The 20,322-nt window shown below is 33.3% G+C and overlaps 1 protein-coding gene across 5 annotated transcripts in view; it reads left to right on the top strand.

Annotated features, from left to right (window-relative positions):
• The window catches only part of LOC143232723 (tensin-3-like), a 262,075-nt gene that overhangs the window by 75,688 nt on the left and 166,065 nt on the right, over nt 1–20,322 (top strand). The window contains exon 1 of one of the 5 annotated variants that reach the window (XM_076468811.1): nt 12,628–12,712. The exons of the other annotated variants lie outside the window; for them this stretch is intronic. Coding sequence (XP_076324926.1) covers nt 12,686–12,712 — 27 coding nt within the window. The 5' untranslated portion in view covers nt 12,628–12,685. Of the gene's footprint in view, nt 1–12,627; nt 12,713–20,322 lie in introns of those variants that run through there. 5 annotated transcript variants of the gene reach the window in all.

The raw sequence follows: 20,322 nt of genomic DNA, 5'->3' as shown, positions 1-20,322 counted from the left end.
AGATAGACTGGAGGTGTATATATATTTATAAAGTAGATAGACTGGAGGTTTATATATATTTATAAAGTAGATAGACTGGAGGTTTATATATATTTATAAAGTAGATATACTGGAGGTTTATATATATTTATAAAGTAGATAGACTGGAGGTTTATATATATTTATAAAGTAGATAGACTGGAGGTTTATATATATTTATAAAGTAGATAGACTGGAGGTTTATATATATATAAAGTAGATAGACTGGAGGTTTATATATTTATAAAGTAGATAGACTGGAGGTTTATATATTTATAAAGTAGATAGACTGGAGGTTTATATATTTATAAAGTAGATAGACTGGAGGTTTATATATTTATAAAGTAGATAGACTGGAGGTTTATATATATTTATAAAGTAGATAGACTGGAGGTTTATATATATTTATAAAGTAGATAGACTGGAGGTTTATATATTTATAAATAGATAGACTGGAGGTTTATATATTTATAAAGTAGATAGACTGGAGGTTTATATATATTTATAAAGTAGATAGACTGGAGGTTTATATATATTTATAAAGTAGATAGACTGGAGGTTTATATATATTTATAAAGTAGATAGACTGGAGGTTTATATATTTATAAAGTAGATAGACTGGAGGTTTATATATATTTATAAAGTAGATAGACTGGAGGTTTATATGTTTATAAAGTAGATAGACTTCGCGTATTTTTAGCCGCGACGTAGTAGCTCACGAAACAGCTCCGAGTTTTTGTTTATTTGTGAAGTACAACCTTTTAACTTGTAGTTTCGTCATCTCGTGACAGATTTGATGTCTAATCGTAGTCTTGCACTAAGGAAGTCAAACTCTATCGATTGATATATTTGTCCACGCCCAATGTCACGCATACTAATTCATTCTAATCCTGCTTAAAAGAATTTCAATTTGATGGTAGGCTGGGAGAATTGGTTGGTTGGTTTGGCGTTTTATGGCGCAAAGCAATTAGGCTATCTGCGCCAGGTTGGTACGAGTCCTGATGAATAATAAAATTGAGTATTCGCGCGCCCCACGTTTGGTATTATTGTTAGCACACAAAAACACAGCTGATAAAAAGAACAAGAAGGTCTCAGAGTTTAATTTATTTTCACCTTGCCACAGTTGTTGAGGGTTTCCTATTAGTATCACCTTTCTTGGTAAATATTCTTGCGGGAAACAAAACACGAGATGAGACAGGGTAATGTCTTTCTTAAGCAGGATTTTGATTGCGTTTCTATTATATATCTTATATTATTGTAAATAGTATTTCTCGTTAATTAGTGTTAACGCAACATGCAAGTGTCTTGTAATTCTGAATAATATTCAGTGCCAGGTGTGTTTTAGTGATTACAATACCCAGTTTATAAATCTGAGGATTCGTTGTTCATGCACTGTTCATATAAACAAGCTTTTTGCACTTTGGCGCCATAAGTTCGCATGAGAGTGGCGTTCAAATCCAAATTTTTGATGAGGTGTGAGTAGCCTAAGAGTAGGCGGCATGTGATTTTTATTAATTATTTTGCCTGTAGGTTGTCGATTCAAAATTAAGTTCAGTTATTTGTAGTTTTGTGCGAAATTTTGAAACAAGTAAAAAATGAAAACATTCATTCAGCGTTACACAAAAAACATTCATTTAGTGTTACACAAAATTATAAGCTTCCGTTTCTGTTTGAAGACAGACCTTTAGAAATCTGTAAAATGGTAATTTATCTTAAAAGCAAGAAAAAATGAAGTAATACAGTTTGTGTTTCAAAACTAAATTTTTATCGTCTTAACTCTGAAACTTACCGCTGAGCCATTGAGGGTAAAAGCTTAATAAGAGGTTAGAAGAGTCGAGAGCTTAACCTTTAAAATTTCGGACACAGGAACATCAGTTAGTTTTTAATAATGTTGGTCAAGTTTTAACATTTTCACTTGCACCAATTTTATTTGGTTCTAGAGATTTTAACTCTGGTTAACGTAGGAAGTACTAATTACTGCTGCTCTTTATATTTACACGGACTTTCTTGAAAAGTAAACTTTCTACGACATTTTTGCGCTGAAATCAACAACCTTATAACAGCTGTTGTTCCACTTGTTATTTGCTGCTTTTAACCTGAATGACAACTTTGGGAAACATGGGCTCAAAGATTAGGTCAGTGACCTGTACGGCTCAAGCATAGCCATTCGTAATTTAAAGCTAATGACCAGAGAGTGTTTTGGAAACTGCTTAGAAACACGCGCAAACTGCGCAGTTAATCTTAACCAAATTGTTGAATTCATTGTCAGTGTTGTAATTTCTTACAGCTGAAATGCGGAGTGTGTTTGGTAGCAATTTAGTCTCGAACCCTGGACTTTCTGGTTCACAGCCAAGCTCTGATCCTAGGCAAAACCTTATCTGCGGTACAGTTATAATCCCATATTAAATAAGTTTTGAGTTATAAACTCGTGTTAAATACGAACTGAGTTATAAACATGTATTTAGTTATGAAACTGTACGTAATGTGAGAAGTTGTGTAACGGTGTAAAGTGGATTGAAAATCAGTTTTCTATAGTTAGATAGTGGCTGTTACTTATTGATTTATTACTTAGTAATTACCGCCTTCCTCTCGTTGTGTGTTCACATGTTGAATGTTATTTATAGTGACTACCATACATCATGTTCGTGAACTACCTTAGTCATACTGTGACGCTGCAGTGTTAAAATAATTATGAAATTTAGTTAATGTTTGCTCTTTACATTTTGAAATAGTTTCAAGAAATGTGTGTGTGTGTATATATATATATAATTTATTTTTTTAGTTTCGCGCAAAGCTACACGAGGGCTATCTGCGCTAGGCGTCCCTAATTTAGCAGCGTAAGACTAGAGGGAAGGCAGCTAGTCATCACCACCCACCGCCAACTCTTGAACTACTCTTTTACCAACGAATAGTGGGATTGACCGTGACATTATTACGCCCCCACGGATGAAAGGGCGAGCATGTTTGGTGCGAGCGGGATTCGAACCCGCGACCCTCGAATTACGGGTCGAACGCCTTAACACACTTGGCCATGCCGGGCCAACTAGTCATTACCACCAACTCTTGGGCTACTCTTTTACCAACGAATAGTGGGATCGGCCGTCAGATTATAACGTCTCCACAGCTGAAAGGGCGAGCATGTTTGGTGCGACAGGTATTCGAACCCGCAACTGTCAGATTACAAGTCAACTGCCTTAACTACCTAGCCATGCCGGGTCATATATAAAGGATAATGGAATATAGAACACCGATACTTGTATGTATGATACGTAGATGACACATCCTTGGTTACCTCTACTATATTTTTAACCGTTCACTGAAACTACATAACTTATGTTCATGTACGACCTTGCTGGGATATAAACTGATCACCTTTCAACCTCAGCCATTTATTTTTGTCCACGAAGAAAGGAAATGTGAAACGGATTCTATGCTTGAAAGAAAACTGACATGATCAGTTGAGATCCGGTTTAAAACAGTGGTGTTGAAGTAATCCGTTCAGAATTATCAGTCAGGGTTCTTTATCTCTTGACATTGGAGCTTCGCTGGAAAACATTGTCTTCCTTCCGATGGGCTCGTCCATTAAATATGTATTTTTTTGTACATTTCTTCAGTATCGGGCATTTAACTTGAAATACTTCTGCACAGTATGTTTATAAAGTTAATATTTTCTTTTCTTTCCGTAAAACAAGTGGAGTTTAAATCAGGTAACGGATGGAAATGCCCTCTTGTGACTAATAACAACAACTAGCTTTTATTAAAGTCGTCAACATATTTCCCCTTGTAGAAATTCTAATTGGTTTAGATATATTAACCATGGTTAATGAACATAATGTGTGAGACGTTTTGTAATTTGACCAACTTAGAGAAAGCGCTTGTCTTTCTTGAAGCTATGGTTTTTACTCGGACGTTTCAAAAGGCTGGACATAAACAAAATGTATCATGCACATGTCTAGTAATCTCCACGGCTCTTTTTTACTTTAAAATAAAGCATTAATGTTTACACTATTACTGTTATTCTGCTATAGTAACAACATGTCTTGTTGGTTTCGTTGGTACTTTCTAAGAACCTAAGTTTGCTGTTGTGTTACCTTTAAAATTACACTCAGTTTTTAAACAGGCTTTTAGTCCATTTGAGGGTAATAACACGACATAGTGACTTCATATAACGGTTTATTAGCTTGTGTGCAGTTTTAATGTCTTGAAATGACTGTAATAAAACAGTCTATATGTTAGATATGTTGATTAGAGCTTTGTGTAGGCTTATCCTTCTTCAGGCCTATCGCATGGCATGTAGTTAACTTTTTATAAACTATGTTAATCAAATCTGACCTGGTTTTGTCTGCAAACTAAGATGTTTTATTTAACCCAAAAGCACATTATATTGACTTTCTGTTCACGATTATCCAGAATTTAACCTCCCCAAGTTGTTATGAGTTTCAGTCTAAGCAGTGTATTAATCAGAATTTAACCTCCCCATGTTGTTATGAGTTTCAGTCTAAGCAGTGTATTAATCAGAATTTAACCTCCCCAAGTTGTTATGAGTTTCAGTCTAAGCAGTGTATTAATCAGAATTTAACCTTCTCACGTTGTTATGAGTTTCAGTCTAAGCAGTGTATTAATTGAACCTGTGAAGACGTGTGAAACTGTAAACCTAACATATTAGACCTTTCATTCCACACTGATACTCGCTATGTCGTTCAAGTCATACTAACAGCTTCTGTAAGACTCACAGTCATCAAACCAATTGTTTACTACCATCCATTATACCATTCAGGTTATAGTGACAGCCACTATAACATATATTTCACATTGATAGTCATTGCGTCTTTCATTTCACACTGATGGCCACTATTCTGCTCACACCGATATACGTTATACTGCTGAATTCACACTGACACTCCACAGTTAGCTATACTGCTAACTTTACACATCACTATGTCCGTCACATTGACCTGAACTGTACTGCTCAATTCACACGTCACTATGTCCGTCACATTGACCTGAACTGTACTGCTCAATTCACACTGACACTCCACAGTTAGCTATACTGCTAACTTCACACGTCACTATGTCCGTCACATTGACCTGAACTGTGCTGCTCAATTCACACTGACACTCCACAGTAACATCTGCTATACTGCTAACTTCACACGTCACTATGTCCGTCACATTGACCTGAACTGTACTGCTCAATTCACACTGACACTCCACAGTTAGCTATACTGCTAACTTCACACGTCACTATGTCCGTCACATTGACCTGAACTGTACTGCTCAATTCACACTGACACTCCACAGTAACATCTGCTATACTGCTAACTTCACACGTCACTATGTCCGTCACATTGACCTGAACTGTACTGCTCAATTCACACTGACAGCCACTGTATTCTCCTACATGACAATCATTATACTATAGAGGGGTTGAGTAAGTTGTGCTGAAAGAATATTGGAACCTCACCTCAGTCCATGTCTTAAAGCGATCCGTTTTCAGTGGCAAAACATTATTTAGAAAACTGCTAACAATATAAAAATGTAACTCTGACACATACCATTCCACTGTGATTATATCGAAAGTGGTTGACTCGTAACTTGTGGATTCTGATACTCAAAATTGTTTTGATATAGTGTACTCAACCCCCTGTGTACGTTTTATGTGTAGAACGTTTGACTTCACCTTGAAGTGAGTACATTATCTCTCGCTAAGGCTCATTCCTCTACACTTTAGTAAAAATACTTTCTACAGGTAAGAAGATTACACTCAAAAGGGGAGAACGAATTATTGGAAAAATGTACAAAAACAAACACAATTGTGCAAGACTGACAAATTGTTTCGGATACAGGAAAAAATCCACATTAACTGCATTTGTCGTTTCTGACTTGAAACTGATACACGAGTGGGAAGCCAGTCAGTCAAGAATGCCCTTCGCCAATTTCTGCGCTACTCTTATCAAATAGAAGGAGTTGGCCGTCAGTTGTTTTTTTTACCGCATTCACAGCTCCAGAGCCGAATGTGATGCCCGTTTCTTTGTGTCAACAGGATGTGAACTATGGGCTTTTGGACACACACACTACGATACGTTAATCAATAGGCCACGGCCAGCTCTAACAGTGTGAAATTTTGTTTAATGTAAAGTGAGATTTCTTAACTTATGAATGTTTGTTTCGATGTTTTATTTCGACAAACAAGATTTTACAAAATTCATAACTGAAAAAAACAACAACAAAATGTTCGACTTTTTATAAACATTTAGTGATGTGTTGATTTGACCAGGGAAGAAGCTCGTGCAAAACCAAAGAAAACTCATACACTTGTTCTGCAAGAAAGGTTTTCATAAACCGACAGCTACTCGGTTTATGTTTTGTTTTCATAAACCGACAGCTACACGGTTTATGTTTTGTTTTCATAAACCACAACACGACAGCTACACGGTTTATGTTTTGTTTTTCATATTTTGTTTAAATTTCAGTCTGTTTTATCTGTTCCTGACTTGTAATATTTATGTAAAAGATGTAATTTTGAAGAGAAATTTCACGCTCAACACTTCAAATACCACGCATGCAGTTCTCTTGCAGAATTCAGCGCATGAGCCTATGTTGTTAACTGTACGACCTAACTTTACAGAAAAATATAAAACATTTAGCGAACGACAATCTTTTCTTTAATTTTAGTATTGAGTTTTTACACTAATATACAGTTTTAGCTGGAACAAAGAATATTTGTTATGACTAGTTGTTGTTAGTATTGAGTTTTTACACTAATTTACAGTTTTAGCTGGAACAAAGAATGTTTGTTATGACTAGCTGTTGTTAGTATTGAGTTTTTATACTAATTTACAGTTTTAGCTGGAACAAAGAATATCTGTTATGACTAGTTGTTGTTAGTATTAAGTTTTTACACTAAATTATAGTTTTAGCTGGAACAAAGAATGTTTGTTATGACTAGTTGTTGTTAGTATTAAGTTTTTACACTAACTTACAGTTTTAGCTGGAAAAAAGAATGTTTGTTTTGACTAGTTGTTGTTAGTATTGAGTTTTTACAGTAACTTACAGTTTTAGCTGGAACAAGGAATATTTGTTATGACTAGTTGTTGTTAGTATTGAGTTTTTACACTAATTTACAGTTTTAGCTGGAACAAAGAATGTTTGTTATGACTAGTTGTTAGTATTGAGTTTTTACACTAATTTACAGTTTCAGCTGGAACAAAGAATGTTTGTTATGACTAGTTGTTGTTAGTATTGAGTTTTTACACTAATTTACAGTTTCAGCTGGAACAAAGAATGTTTGTTATCACTAGTTGTTGTCAGTATTGAGTTTTTACAGTAACTTACAGTTTTAGGTGGAACAAAGAATGTTTTGACTAGTTCTTGTTAGTATTGAGTTTTTACACTAACTTACAGTTTTAGCTGGAACAAAGAATGCTTGTTTTGACTAGTTGTTGTTAGTATTGAGTTTTTACAGTAACTTACAGTTTTAGCTGGAACAAAGAATATTTGTTATGACTAGTTGTTGTTAGTATTGAGTTTTTACATTAATTTACAGTTTCAGCTGGAACAAAGAATGTTTGTTATGACTAGTTGTTGTTAGTATTAAGTTTTTACACTAACTTACAGTTTTAGCTGGAAAAAAGAATGTTTGTTTTGACTAGTTGTTAGTATTGAGTTTTTACACTAAATTATAGTTTTAGCTGGAACAAAGAATGTTTGTTATGACTAGTTGTTGTTAGTATTAAGTTTTTACACAAACTTACAGTTTTAGCTGGAAAAAAGAATGTTTGTTTTGACTAGTTGTTGTTAGTATTGAGTTTTTACAGTAACTTACAGTTTTAGCTGGAACAAGGAATGTTTGTTTTGACTAGTTGTTGTTAGTGTTGAGTTTTTACCGTAACTTACAGTTTTAGCTGGAACAAAGAATGTTTTGACTAGTTCTTGTTAGTATTGAGTTTTTACACTAACTTACAGTTTTAGCTGGAACAAAGAATTTGGGTATAACTAATTGTTGTTAGTATTGAGTTTTTACAGTAACTTACAGTTTTTGCTGGAACAAGGAATGTTTGTTTTGACTAGTTGTTGTTAGTATTGAGTTTTTACACTAACTTCCAGTTTTAGCTGGAACAAAGAATGTTTGTTATGACTAGTTGTTAGTATTGAGTTTTACACTAATGTACAGTTTTAGCTGGAACAAAGAATGTTTGTTATGACTAGTTGTTGTTAGTATTGAGTTTTTACACTAACTTACAGTTTTAGCTGGAACAAAGAATGTTTGTTTTGACTAGTTGTTGTTAGTATTGAGTTTTTACAATAACTTACAGTTTTAGCTGGAACAAAGAATGTTTGTTATGACTAGTTGTTGTTAGTATTGAGTTTTTACAGTAACTTACAGTTTTAGCTGGAACAAGGAATGTTTGTTTTGACTAGTTGTTGTTAGTGTTGAGTTTTTACAGTAACTTACAGTTTTAGCTAGAACAAAGAATGTTCGTTTTGACTAGTTCTTGTTAGTATTGAGTTTTTACAGTAACTTACAGTTTTTGCTGGAACAAGGAATGTTTGTTTTGACTAGTTGTTGTTAGTATTGAGTTTTTACACTAACTTCCAGTTTTAGCTGGAACAAAGAATGTTTGTTATGACTAGTTGTTAGTATTGAGTTTTTACACTAATGTACAGTTTTAGCTGGAACAAAGAATGTTTGTTATGACTAGTTGTTGTTAGTATTGAGTTTTTACACTAACTTACAGTTTTAGCTGGAACAAAGAATGTTTGTTTTGACTAGTTGTTGTTAGTATTGAGTTTTACAATAACTTACAGTTTTAGCTGGAACAAAGAATGTTTGTTATGACTAGTTGTTGTTAGTATTGAGTTTTTACAGTAACTTACAGTTTTAGCTGGAACAAGGAATGTTTGTTTTGACTAGTTGTTGTTAGTGTTGAGTTTTTACAGTAACTTACAGTTTTAGCTAGAACAAAGAATGTTCGTTTTGACTAGTTCTTGTTAGTATTGAGTTTTTACACTAACTTCCAGTTTTAGCTGGAACAAAGAATGTTTGTTATGACTAGTTGTTAGTATTGAGTTTTTACACTAAATTATAGTTTTAGCTGGAACAAAGAATGTTTGTTATGACTAGTTGTTGTTAGTATTAAGTTTTTACACAAACTTACAGTTTTAGCTGGAAAAAAGAATGTTTGTTTTGACTAGTTGTTGTTAGTATTGAGTTTTTACAGTAACTTACAGTTTTAGCTGGAACAAGGAATGTTTGTTTTGACTAGTTGTTGTTAGTGTTGAGTTTTTACCGTAACTTACAGTTTTAGCTGGAACAAAGAATGTTTTGACTAGTTCTTGTTAGTATTGAGTTTTTACACTAACTTACAGTTTTAGCTGGAACAAAGAATTTGGGTATAACTAATTGTTGTTAGTATTGAGTTTTTACAGTAACTTACAGTTTTTGCTGGAACAAGGAATGTTTGTTTTGACTAGTTGTTGTTAGTATTGAGTTTTTACACTAACTTCCAGTTTTAGCTGGAACAAAGAATGTTTGTTATGACTAGTTGTTAGTATTGAGTTTTTACACTAATGTACAGTTTTAGCTGGAACAAAGAATGTTTGTTATGACTAGTTGTTGTTAGTATTGAGTTTTTACACTAACTTACAGTTTTAGCTGGAACAAAGAATGTTTGTTTTGACTAGTTGTTGTTAGTATTGAGTTTTTACAATAACTTACAGTTTTAGCTGGAACAAAGAATGTTTGTTATGACTAGTTGTTGTTAGTATTGAGTTTTTACAGTAACTTACAGTTTTAGCTGGAACAAGGAATGTTTGTTTTGACTAGTTGTTGTTAGTGTTGAGTTTTTACAGTAACTTACAGTTTTAGCTAGAACAAAGAATGTTTGTTTTGACTAGTTCTTGTTAGTATTGAGTTTTTACACTAATTTACAGTTTTAGCTGGAACAAAGAATGTTTGTTATGACTAGTTGTTAGTATTGAGTTTTTACACTAATTTACAGTTTTAGGTGGAACAAAGAATGTTTGTTATGACTAGTTGTTAGTATTGAGTTTTTACACTAACTTACAGTTTTAGCTGGAACAAAGAATGTTTGTTATGACTAGTTGTTGTTACTATTGAGTTTTTACACTAACTTACAGTTTTAGCTGGAACAAAGAATGTTTGTTATGACTAGTTTTTGTTAGTATTGAGTTTTTACAGTAACTTACAATTTTAGCTGGAACAAAGAATGTTTGTTATGACTAGTTGTTGTTAGTATTGAGTTTTTACACTAACTTACAGTTTTAGCTGGAACAAAGAATGTTTGTTATGACTAGTTGTTGTTAGTATTGAGTTTTTACATTAACTTACAGTTTTAGCTGGAACAAAGAATGTTTGTTATGACTAGTTGTTGTTAGTATTGAGTTTTTACAGTAACGTATAGTTTTAGCTGGAACAAAGAATGTTTGTTATGACTAGTTGTTAGTATTGAGTTTTTACACTAATTTACAGTTTTAGCTGGAACAAAGAATGTTTGTTATGACTAGTTGTTGTTAGTATTGAGTTTTTACATTAACTTACAGTTTCAGCTGGAACAAAGAATGTTTGTTATGACTAGTTGTTGTTAGTATTGAGTTTTTACAGTAACTTACAGTTTTAGCTGGAACAGAAGATTTCGGCACGACACCTTTGCACCCTCGCCATTAAAATTGTAATGGGTAGACAGCAATCGAATTATTACGTCTGGATAAACACATTCTGGCTTTTATGACTCCCCTATTTCGAGAAATGAAATGCAACGTAACGTAAGATACATTGGCTTTTATACAGGTCAGATGATGAACTATGTCATGAGGTGGAACCATATTTATTAACAATAAATTCAACAGTGCACTTGTTACGATATGAACTTACTGAAAGAAACTTTTGATAGAAGTCCAAGGTCTACAAATAATTAGATCAGAATATTCTTCGCGAATTTTTATATTGCATGATGAAAACTAAAATGTTCCACTCAAATGACGAACTCTGGTAACTAACGTAAAGTCTCTTTGGCAGTGTATTGGTGGAGACGAAAGAAAGATATGCAACGCCATTATTTTCATCTCTTATTTGGTATTTGAAATGGACAAGTTAGGAATTTATCCAAATGAACTGTGTCCAAAATGTCAGGCATGTTAATTTTCAATGTTTCGGTAGCTTTCGCCGCGTAAGCTAAGTAGACGTATCTTTGGTTGATATTGTGGTCAAAAGTATCATTTTAAGTTTCAGGTTTTAATTTTATGAATACTTATAAAGCGATTCCAAATAACACTAGAAGATTCTGAAACATCCTAAAGATGTGGAGGTTCAGAAGAGAAAAACAAAACAAAAAAAAAAAAACATAATGAGTGTTTGTAATCTGACCTCGACCCAATCTTGACATAATCAGTGTTTGTAATCTGACCTCGACCCAGTTCTGACATAATCAGTGTTTGTAATCTGACCTCGACCCAATCTTGACATAATCAGTGTTTGTAATCTGACCTCGACCCAATTCTGACATAATCAGTGTTTGTAATCTGACCTCGACCCAATTCTGACATAATCAGTGTTTGTAATCTGACCTCGACCCAATCTTGACATAATCAGTGTTTGTAATCTGACCTCGACCCAATCTTAACATAATCAGTGTTTGTAATCTGACCTCGACCCAGTCCTGACATAATTAGTGTTTATAATCTGACCTCGACCCAATTCTGACATAATTAGTGTTTGTAATCTGACCTCGACCCAATCCTGACATAATCAGTGTTTGTAATCTGACCTCGACCCAATCCTGACATAATTAGTGTTTGTAATCTGACCTCGACCCAATCCTGACGTAATTAGTGTTTGTAATCTGACCTCGACCCAATCTTGACATAATTAGTGTTTGTAATCTGACCTCGACCCAATCCTGACATAATCAGTGTTTGTAATCTGACCTCGACCCAATCCTGACATAATCAGTGTTTGTAATCTGACCTCGACCCAATCCTGACATAATTAGTGTTTGTAATCTGACCTCGACCCAATCCTGACATAATTAGTGTTTGTAATCTGACCTCGACCCAATCCTGACGTAATTAGTGTTTGTAATCTGACCTCGACCCAATCTTGACATAATTAGTGTTTGTAATCTGACCTCAACCCAATCTTGACATAATCAGTGTTTGTAATCTGACCTCGACCCAATCCTGATATAATCAGTGTTTGTAATCTGACCTCGACCCAATCTTTACATAATCAGTGTTTGTAATCTGACCTCGACCCAATCCTGACGCCGACATGAGACGATACTATTATTTAAATTGGTAATTTCTTGCCACAGTCTCGAAGGTAGCATGCTATGGTTACGCTATGCGTTCCACAATAAATAAATAGATATATATATATACATTCGGTTTACGGAAAGAGTTGCGCGTGCCCACTAATTGTCTTCACGTGCTTTCATATAAGTTAGTAGTTTGACAAAACTCACGTACTACAACAGATGATGCAATCTATTTTTGGAGGTTTCTGTCTTCCCCATATCCAGACAGTGCTTCACATTCTTACGTCTTGTAAACCAGGCACTTCTAGGTACCGCGCGTGAATTTGCTTACCCACAGATTCTGTCGTACAAAGTGGACGTGTTTATTCGATCCTAACGAGGAATATCGATGGATGCATCTCTTGTTCTTCATGGAATTCGTAAGTAAGACAAATCTTCTTGTTGGAATGAGGAGCCACTCCATCTCATATCCATTATTCTTTCTTACTTTCATCTTACAAGATTCTAGAGTCTTCATCATGTAAATTGAGTGTCTGTTAACTTGTGGTTTTCTGAGGTGGTACTGACTCCAATCACGCTAACATATATTAACGTATAATAATAAATTAGTATGGCTCTGACTCTGTGTCACTTTGAGTTACGTTAATGTGTGATATGTTTTGTTTACTATCACTTTAACACAGGTTAACTCTCAAAATAGACTCTGTGTCACTTTGAGTTACGTTAATGTGTGATATGTTTTGTTTACTATCACTTTAACACAGGTTAACTCTCAAAATAGACTCTGTGTCACTTTGAGTTACGTTAATGTGTGATATGTTTTGTTTACTATCACTTTAACACAGGTTAACTCTCAATATTTTGAGGTGTTTTTGTTTCTGGATCACTGTAACATATTTTAACATGCGATAAGTCAATGTGTTGTTGACTATGGGTCATCTTATTTATAGTGTACTATTTACAACCGAATACAGTAGAATACTTTTAGATTCATTTCTTTATAGACTTGGATAAACGGTGCTAGATATGGGCTTAGAAAATTAGTGGTGGATGTACACTTGGATAAACAACACTCGGTGTACAAGCGAACAAACAGTGCTGGTTAGAGACTAGAATATACTTACCGAGTATAGACGACGATTAACAATACGGAATTAGTCTTAGATAAACAGTGGTGGAAGAGACTTGGATGAATAATATTGGATACTGACTGTCTTGGGATACCAGTTATGGACATTGAGTAGGCTTAACAATACTGGATAGAAAACTGCCAAATAGTTCCCAATATAAATTTACATAACAGTGATTGATACAGACATGGAGAAACAGTTATAGGTATGGAACTGGATTAACAGTCAAAGACATGCGTTCAGATTAACATAAAATATTTGGGCATAGACATGGATAAACAGTTCTTGAAAGAGACTAGGACAAAGAGTAAAACTATAATAATTGTAAAGTCCTGAAAAGTTTTCTCATGTTTCAGGCTAGTTAAAATTGTTGATTGTAATATATATTTCTAAAAAAATAATGTTAAAGTACATTAAAGGTAGAGTATTGATATTTAAGTATTCAAATTTGACATCCGGGTAAAATTGCAATCTAGATAACAAACATTATGAATTTTGTATTATTTTCAGGTTTAACCATTTTATATGTATTTGTATAGTTTCACTGTGTCGGTATTTGGGTATTGATGTTGTTAAATACCCAGGAGGGTCAGGTTCATTTGACCTCTTCCTCCCTCCCGAACGATTATAGCATCTGTCTTTAGGGGTTTTTTTTTTTTAAAGCTTTGGGCCAGAGTAAAAGTATAACATCATACTCAGGTCCATTTCAGGGCTCAGACCATGCATGGACGAACAAGAAGTTTTTTGTTTTTTTTCTTCATTTAAATTTTTTTATATATATGTTTTTGTATTTTCATATATATATATATATATACTTTTTTTTGTATTTTTCTCCTTTTTCTCGATTGAGAGAATGCTACTACTACTTGTAGTAACACACACACACACAAAAGAAAGTAATAATAATTATTATTATTCAATACTTGAATAATAATTCAAAAGGAAAAAAAATAATGATTAAAAAAGAAAATAATAATTATAATAATAAAAAGAAACAAGGACTAAGTGTCTAGTGCATAGTGGCCAGCTTGTGTTACATTTCTTAAATATATGTTAAAAGGGGAGAGGTATTTAGGACCATTTACATCATGTACGTGATATCTGTCGAGATCACACATTAAGTCATTTTTATGCCAATAAAATTTTTGCCAATAAACTATATTTGTATAGTGGGAACAATAAAATTAATACGTATTACCCTCAAGACATGTTGTTGTAACCCAAGGTATTACAAACCCATATCGTGAGCATAAAATTATTGTAAAATAATTCTAAAAAACTAAAGTAGTTTTTTAATCACTTTGAAGATACACTTGTTTGTGTGTGGTTGTCTTGGAGTTTACGTTCGGTAAACACCAAAACTGAAACGTTCAAAACTCAATATGTTTGATTGATTGATTGGAACAGAACAGATTGGAGTTGAATGTTGTTATATAAATATGGGAATCTTGTACTTGTTATATAAATATGGGAATCTTGTACTGTTGTTATATAAATATGGGAATCTTGTACTTGTTATATAAATATGGGAATCTTGTACTGTTGTTATATAAATATGGGAATCTTGTACTGTTGTAATGTAAATATGGGAATCTTGTACTGTTGTAATGTAAATATGGGAATCTTGTACTGTTGTCATATAAATATGGGAATCTTGTACTGTTGTTATATAAATATGGGAATCTTGTACTATTGTTATATAAATATGGGAATCTTGTACTTGTTATATAAATATGGGAATCTTGTACTGTTGTTATATAAATATGGGAATCTTGTACTGTTGTTATATAAATATGGGAATCTTGTACTGTTGTTATATAAATATGGGAATCTTGTACTTGTTATATAAATATGGGAATCTTGTACTGTTGTTATATAAATATGGGAATCTTGTACTGTTGTTATATAAATATGGGGATCTTGTACTGTTGTTATATAAATATGGGAATCTTGTACTGTTGTTATATAAATATGGGAACCTTGTACTGTTGTTATATAAATATGGGAATCTTGTACTGTTGTTATATAAATATGGGAATCTTGTACTGTTGTTATATAAATATGGGAATCTTGTACTATTGTTATATAAATATGGGAATCTTGTACTTGTTATATAAATATGGGAATCTTGTACTGTTGTTATATAAATATGGGAATCTTGTACTGTTGTTATATAAATATGGGAATCTTGTACTGTTGTTATATAAATATGGGAATCTTGTACTTGTTATATAAATATGGGAATCTTGTACTGTTGTTATATAAATATGGGAATCTTGTACTGTTGTTATATAAATATGGGAATCTTGTACTGTTGTTATATAAATATGAGAATCTTGTACTTGTTATATAAATATGGGAATCTTGTACTGTTGTTATATAAATATGGGAACCTTGTACTGTTGTTCTATAAATATGGGAATCTTGTACTGTTGTTATATAAATATGGGAATCTTGTACTTGTTATATAAATATGAGGATCTTGTACTGTTGTTATATAAATATGGGAATCTTGTACTATTGTTATATAAATATGGGAATCTTGAACTTGTTATATAAATATGGGAATCTTGTACTGTTGTTATATAAATATGGGAATCTTGTACTTGTTATATAAATATGGGAATCTTGTACTGTTGTTATATAAATATGGGAATCTTGTACTGTTGTTATATAAATATGAGAATCTTGTACTTGTTATATAAATATGGGAATCTTGTACTGTTGTTATATAAATATGGGAACCTTGTACTGTTGTTCTATAAATATGGGAATCTTGTACTTGTTATATAAATATGGTAATCTTGTACTGTTGTTATACAAATATGGGAATCTTGTACTGTTGTTATATAAATATGGGAATCTTGTACTGTTGTCATATAAATATGGGAATCTTGTACTGTTGTTATATAAATATGGGAATATTGTACTGCTGTTATATAAATATGGGAATATTGTACTGCTGTTATATAAATATGGGAATCTTGTACTGTTGTTATATAAATATGGGAATCTTGTACTGTTGTCATATAAATATAGGAATCTTGTACTGTTGTTATATAAATATGGGAATCTTGTACTGTTGTTATATAAATATGGGAATCTTGTACTGCTGTTATATAAATATGGGAATCTTGTACTGTTGTTATATAAATATGGGAATCTTGTACTTAATATAAGGATTTTTTGGGGAAATTATGTTGTTTGCACATAATTCCTAAAGGACTGAGCCATTTCGCTTTTCAATAGTCCTCCAGTAAGATAGGGATAACTTTAAGGACTAAACACTAAAGTCTGGGGTTCGATTCCTCGCAGTAAGCACAGCAGATGTAAAATAAACAGAGGAGACAGAGTTTCATGTACCACGTAAAATTGTAACGACTTGTTAGTTTAAAAAGGAAAGAGAGAATCTAGGGTGATTCTGTGATTAAACCTTTATATAGTCATTAATGTGGTAGAAATGACTCGACAAGAGATACTGTGTGATTAAAATTGCATATATATAGTCATTAATGTTGCAAAGGTAACTCAACTAGAGTTACTGATTCTTTGTTTTTGAATTTCGCGTAAAGCTACACGAGGGCTATCTGCCCTAGCCGTCCCGAATTTAGCAGTGTAAGACTAGAGGGAAGGCGACTAGTCATCACTACCCATCGCCAACTCTTGGGCTACTCTTTTACCAATGAATAGTGGGATTGACCGTCACATTATAACGCCCCCAGGGCTAAAAGGGCGAGTATGTTTGGTATGATGGGGATTCGAACCCGCGACCCTCAGATTACGAGTCGAACGCCTTAACCCATCTGACCATGCTGGGTCTAAAGATACTGTCTGATTAAAACTATATATATATAGACATTAATGTGGTAGAAGTAACCTGACTAGAGTGACTGTGTGATTAAAACTGTATATATATAGACATTAATGTGGTAGAAGTAACCTGACTAGAGTGACTGTGTGATTAAAACTGTATATATATATATAGACTAGAGTGACTGTGTGATTAAAACTGTATATATATAAACATTAATGTGGTAGAAGTAACCTGACTAGAGTGACTGTGTGATTAAAACTGTATATATATATAGACATTAATGTGGTAGAAGTAACCTGACTAGAGTGACTGTGTGATTAAAACTGTATATATAGATAGACATTAATGTGGTAGAAGTAACCTGACTAGAGTGACTGTATGATTAAAACTGTATATATATAGACATTAATGTGGTAGAAGTAACCTGACTAGTGTGACTGTGTGATTAAAACTGTGAATATATATAGACATTAATGTGGTAAAAGTAACCTGACTAGAGTGACTGAGTGATTAAAACTGTATATATATATATATATATACAGTTACAGTAGAAGTAACCTGACCAGTGTAACTGTGTGATTAAAACTGTATATATATACAGTTACAGTAGAAGTAACTCGACTAGAAATTGAAAATTAACTTATAAATTTACCACTCGTTTACATCAAATTTAAGGTTTTTCGTTTTAACATTTAAAACAGATAGTTCCGTGTAATACAATTTATTTACGTTGACCTTTCAGTATACAATGCATCTTATAAACATTCTCCCCTCGGTGTCTCTCACTGATTCAAACCATCCTATTCCATCTCAACTGACACATGTTTTGGCTATCTGGGAACTTTCTTTCAGTTACATTTCTACAGACCTCTAACTTTAACCTTTCTTAAACTATTATTACACAAAAACAAACAAACAAACTCTTGTAACGTTCTTCACAAAATGAACAAAATACCCACACAATTTTTTGTCACTAAATCTTATTTCAGGTCGGTACTTTATTTCAATTTCTTGGACTTAGGATGTAAAATTAACAGATAAAGCATAGCAATGATATTAAAATGAACGTTTTAAGTAGGAAGTCCAGCTCGGGACAACAGGGTACATCTACAGATTTAAGTAGGAAGTCCAGCTAGGGACAACAAGGTACATCTACAGATAATACACTGAAAAACGTGTGTATCACACATCAGTAGTAGTCCATTCAATGTGCTCGTTAAGAGTGAATGAAAGTTGATGTTTGTATGTTACTATGAAAGGTAAAACGTTTATTGATACAGCCAACTGGTATTGGTTACACAGTTGAACACCAGTTATAATGATGGTAACTGTTACCTCAATATAGGAGTCTAATGTGGCTGATTAGAAATTACTACTATGCTTGCTCAGTTTCGCTAAATGTTTTAAACAAACCTCTCAAAATTTGGTTTTATACATATTTCTCAGATTAAGCAGTAAGATATTCACGAATTTTTTACATAATTATGTAGATCTCCCTATGTTGTCGCATGGAGTCCTATAATTTTCTGTAAATTATTTTTTTAAAACCCTCTGTCAGGTGATGTCTCTAACTGTATTAAACATAGTAATAATAGAGTTAAACATTTTCTTTAATCAATAACAATTGTTTCATACTGAAGACTACAATAACAAAGTTTTTATTATAGTTGAAATTGGACTGTATGTCGTATCCCTAGAGGACAGTATCTCAACGAAACTTTAATCACGTGTGCTCGAAGTAGTGTTGGCCCTTGGATATGGTTGGTTGGTTTGTTTGTTGTTAAGTGGAAAGCCACACCAGGGTTGTGTTGTTGTGCCCGCCATGGGTATCGAAACTCGGTTTTTAGCATTATAAGCTTTATCGCTTATTGTTGAGCCAGTGGGGGAAGTGTTTGATTGAAAAGATACGAATGGTAATAAGATGTATATCTTAAAATGTTGATAGTTTGTTTTGTAACTTACTCTATGGTATGCCCTCCTTGTAGCCATGTGACTGGACACTACACCATGATGAAGTATGACGTCAGTTTTATCTAACTCACCCAACATTTTGTTTGGAAATAGTGCACAGAAATACACACTTTCACTATACTAGCAATATATAAACACGTGACCTTTCCTTTGAGCGCTCCACCATCTGGCGGTGAAAACTGTGGTGGAGAGGGAGAAAAAAGAAAACAAACCACAACAAATTAAGCCCATAAATTATGGTCAGAAGCAAATCAATTTTCGTCGTGTTCAGTGTGTGTGGCCCAACTGTGGCTTCCTTATTCGTTGGTTACCAGGAGACTTATGACATGTCATTGTTTTGTAATTGTGTATCACCAGCTTTAACATGTTTATTACTTACCTCGTGACTTGACTTTCACGGTTATTCATAAACAACTCAAATACTGCAATGCTTTGTTTTCATGCCTGACTTGACAACAGAGAACATTTCAAGTACTGAAGTTCAATGGTTTATCACAGTAGTAACAAATTAAAACTCGGCCTCAAAGAATGGCAGTTTTAACCATTATTGAAATAACAGTGTAACTAGCGATCAACAATAAAGTTCACTTATACACGTTCCAAATAATACTAACATATTTATGAGAGATAGTATGATTTATTTGCTTATGCGCATGCTCACGGGGATGTAGCATTGATTGTTAGAAAAATATTTAACGTTGCTGTGACAGTATTTGTTTACAGCCATATTAATGTTGCTGGAATATTGTTCGTTATCTGTTTAATAGCACCTGTGTGACCTTCCTGTGTTTTATAAGAGCGCACTTCTGTGATGTCGTGTTTACAACAATAATCACAGTTTTATTTTGGTCGATTTACACTACATGGATGTACTTACACTACTTGAATGTACTTACACTACATGGATGTACTTACGATGTACATGGATGTACTTACTCTCACGTAACGACTTGTTTGTTTCCTTACTCTGCAAGATTTAACAATAACACCTGTCTTTCTCCGCACCAATCATAGTCATATTCATATTATTACGCAAGTAAATCTAAGAAAACCATATTTACTGACTCCTATTATCAGTAATAACAACCACAGAACTGTATAAATAACCATGTTT

Source organism: Tachypleus tridentatus, chromosome 1, assembly GCF_004210375.1.
Source record: "Tachypleus tridentatus isolate NWPU-2018 chromosome 1, ASM421037v1, whole genome shotgun sequence".
NCBI lineage: Eukaryota > Metazoa > Arthropoda > Merostomata > Xiphosura > Limulidae > Tachypleus > Tachypleus tridentatus.
The sequence above is the reverse complement of the archived record's forward strand: the minus strand, read 5'-3'. Positions and strand labels throughout refer to the sequence as shown.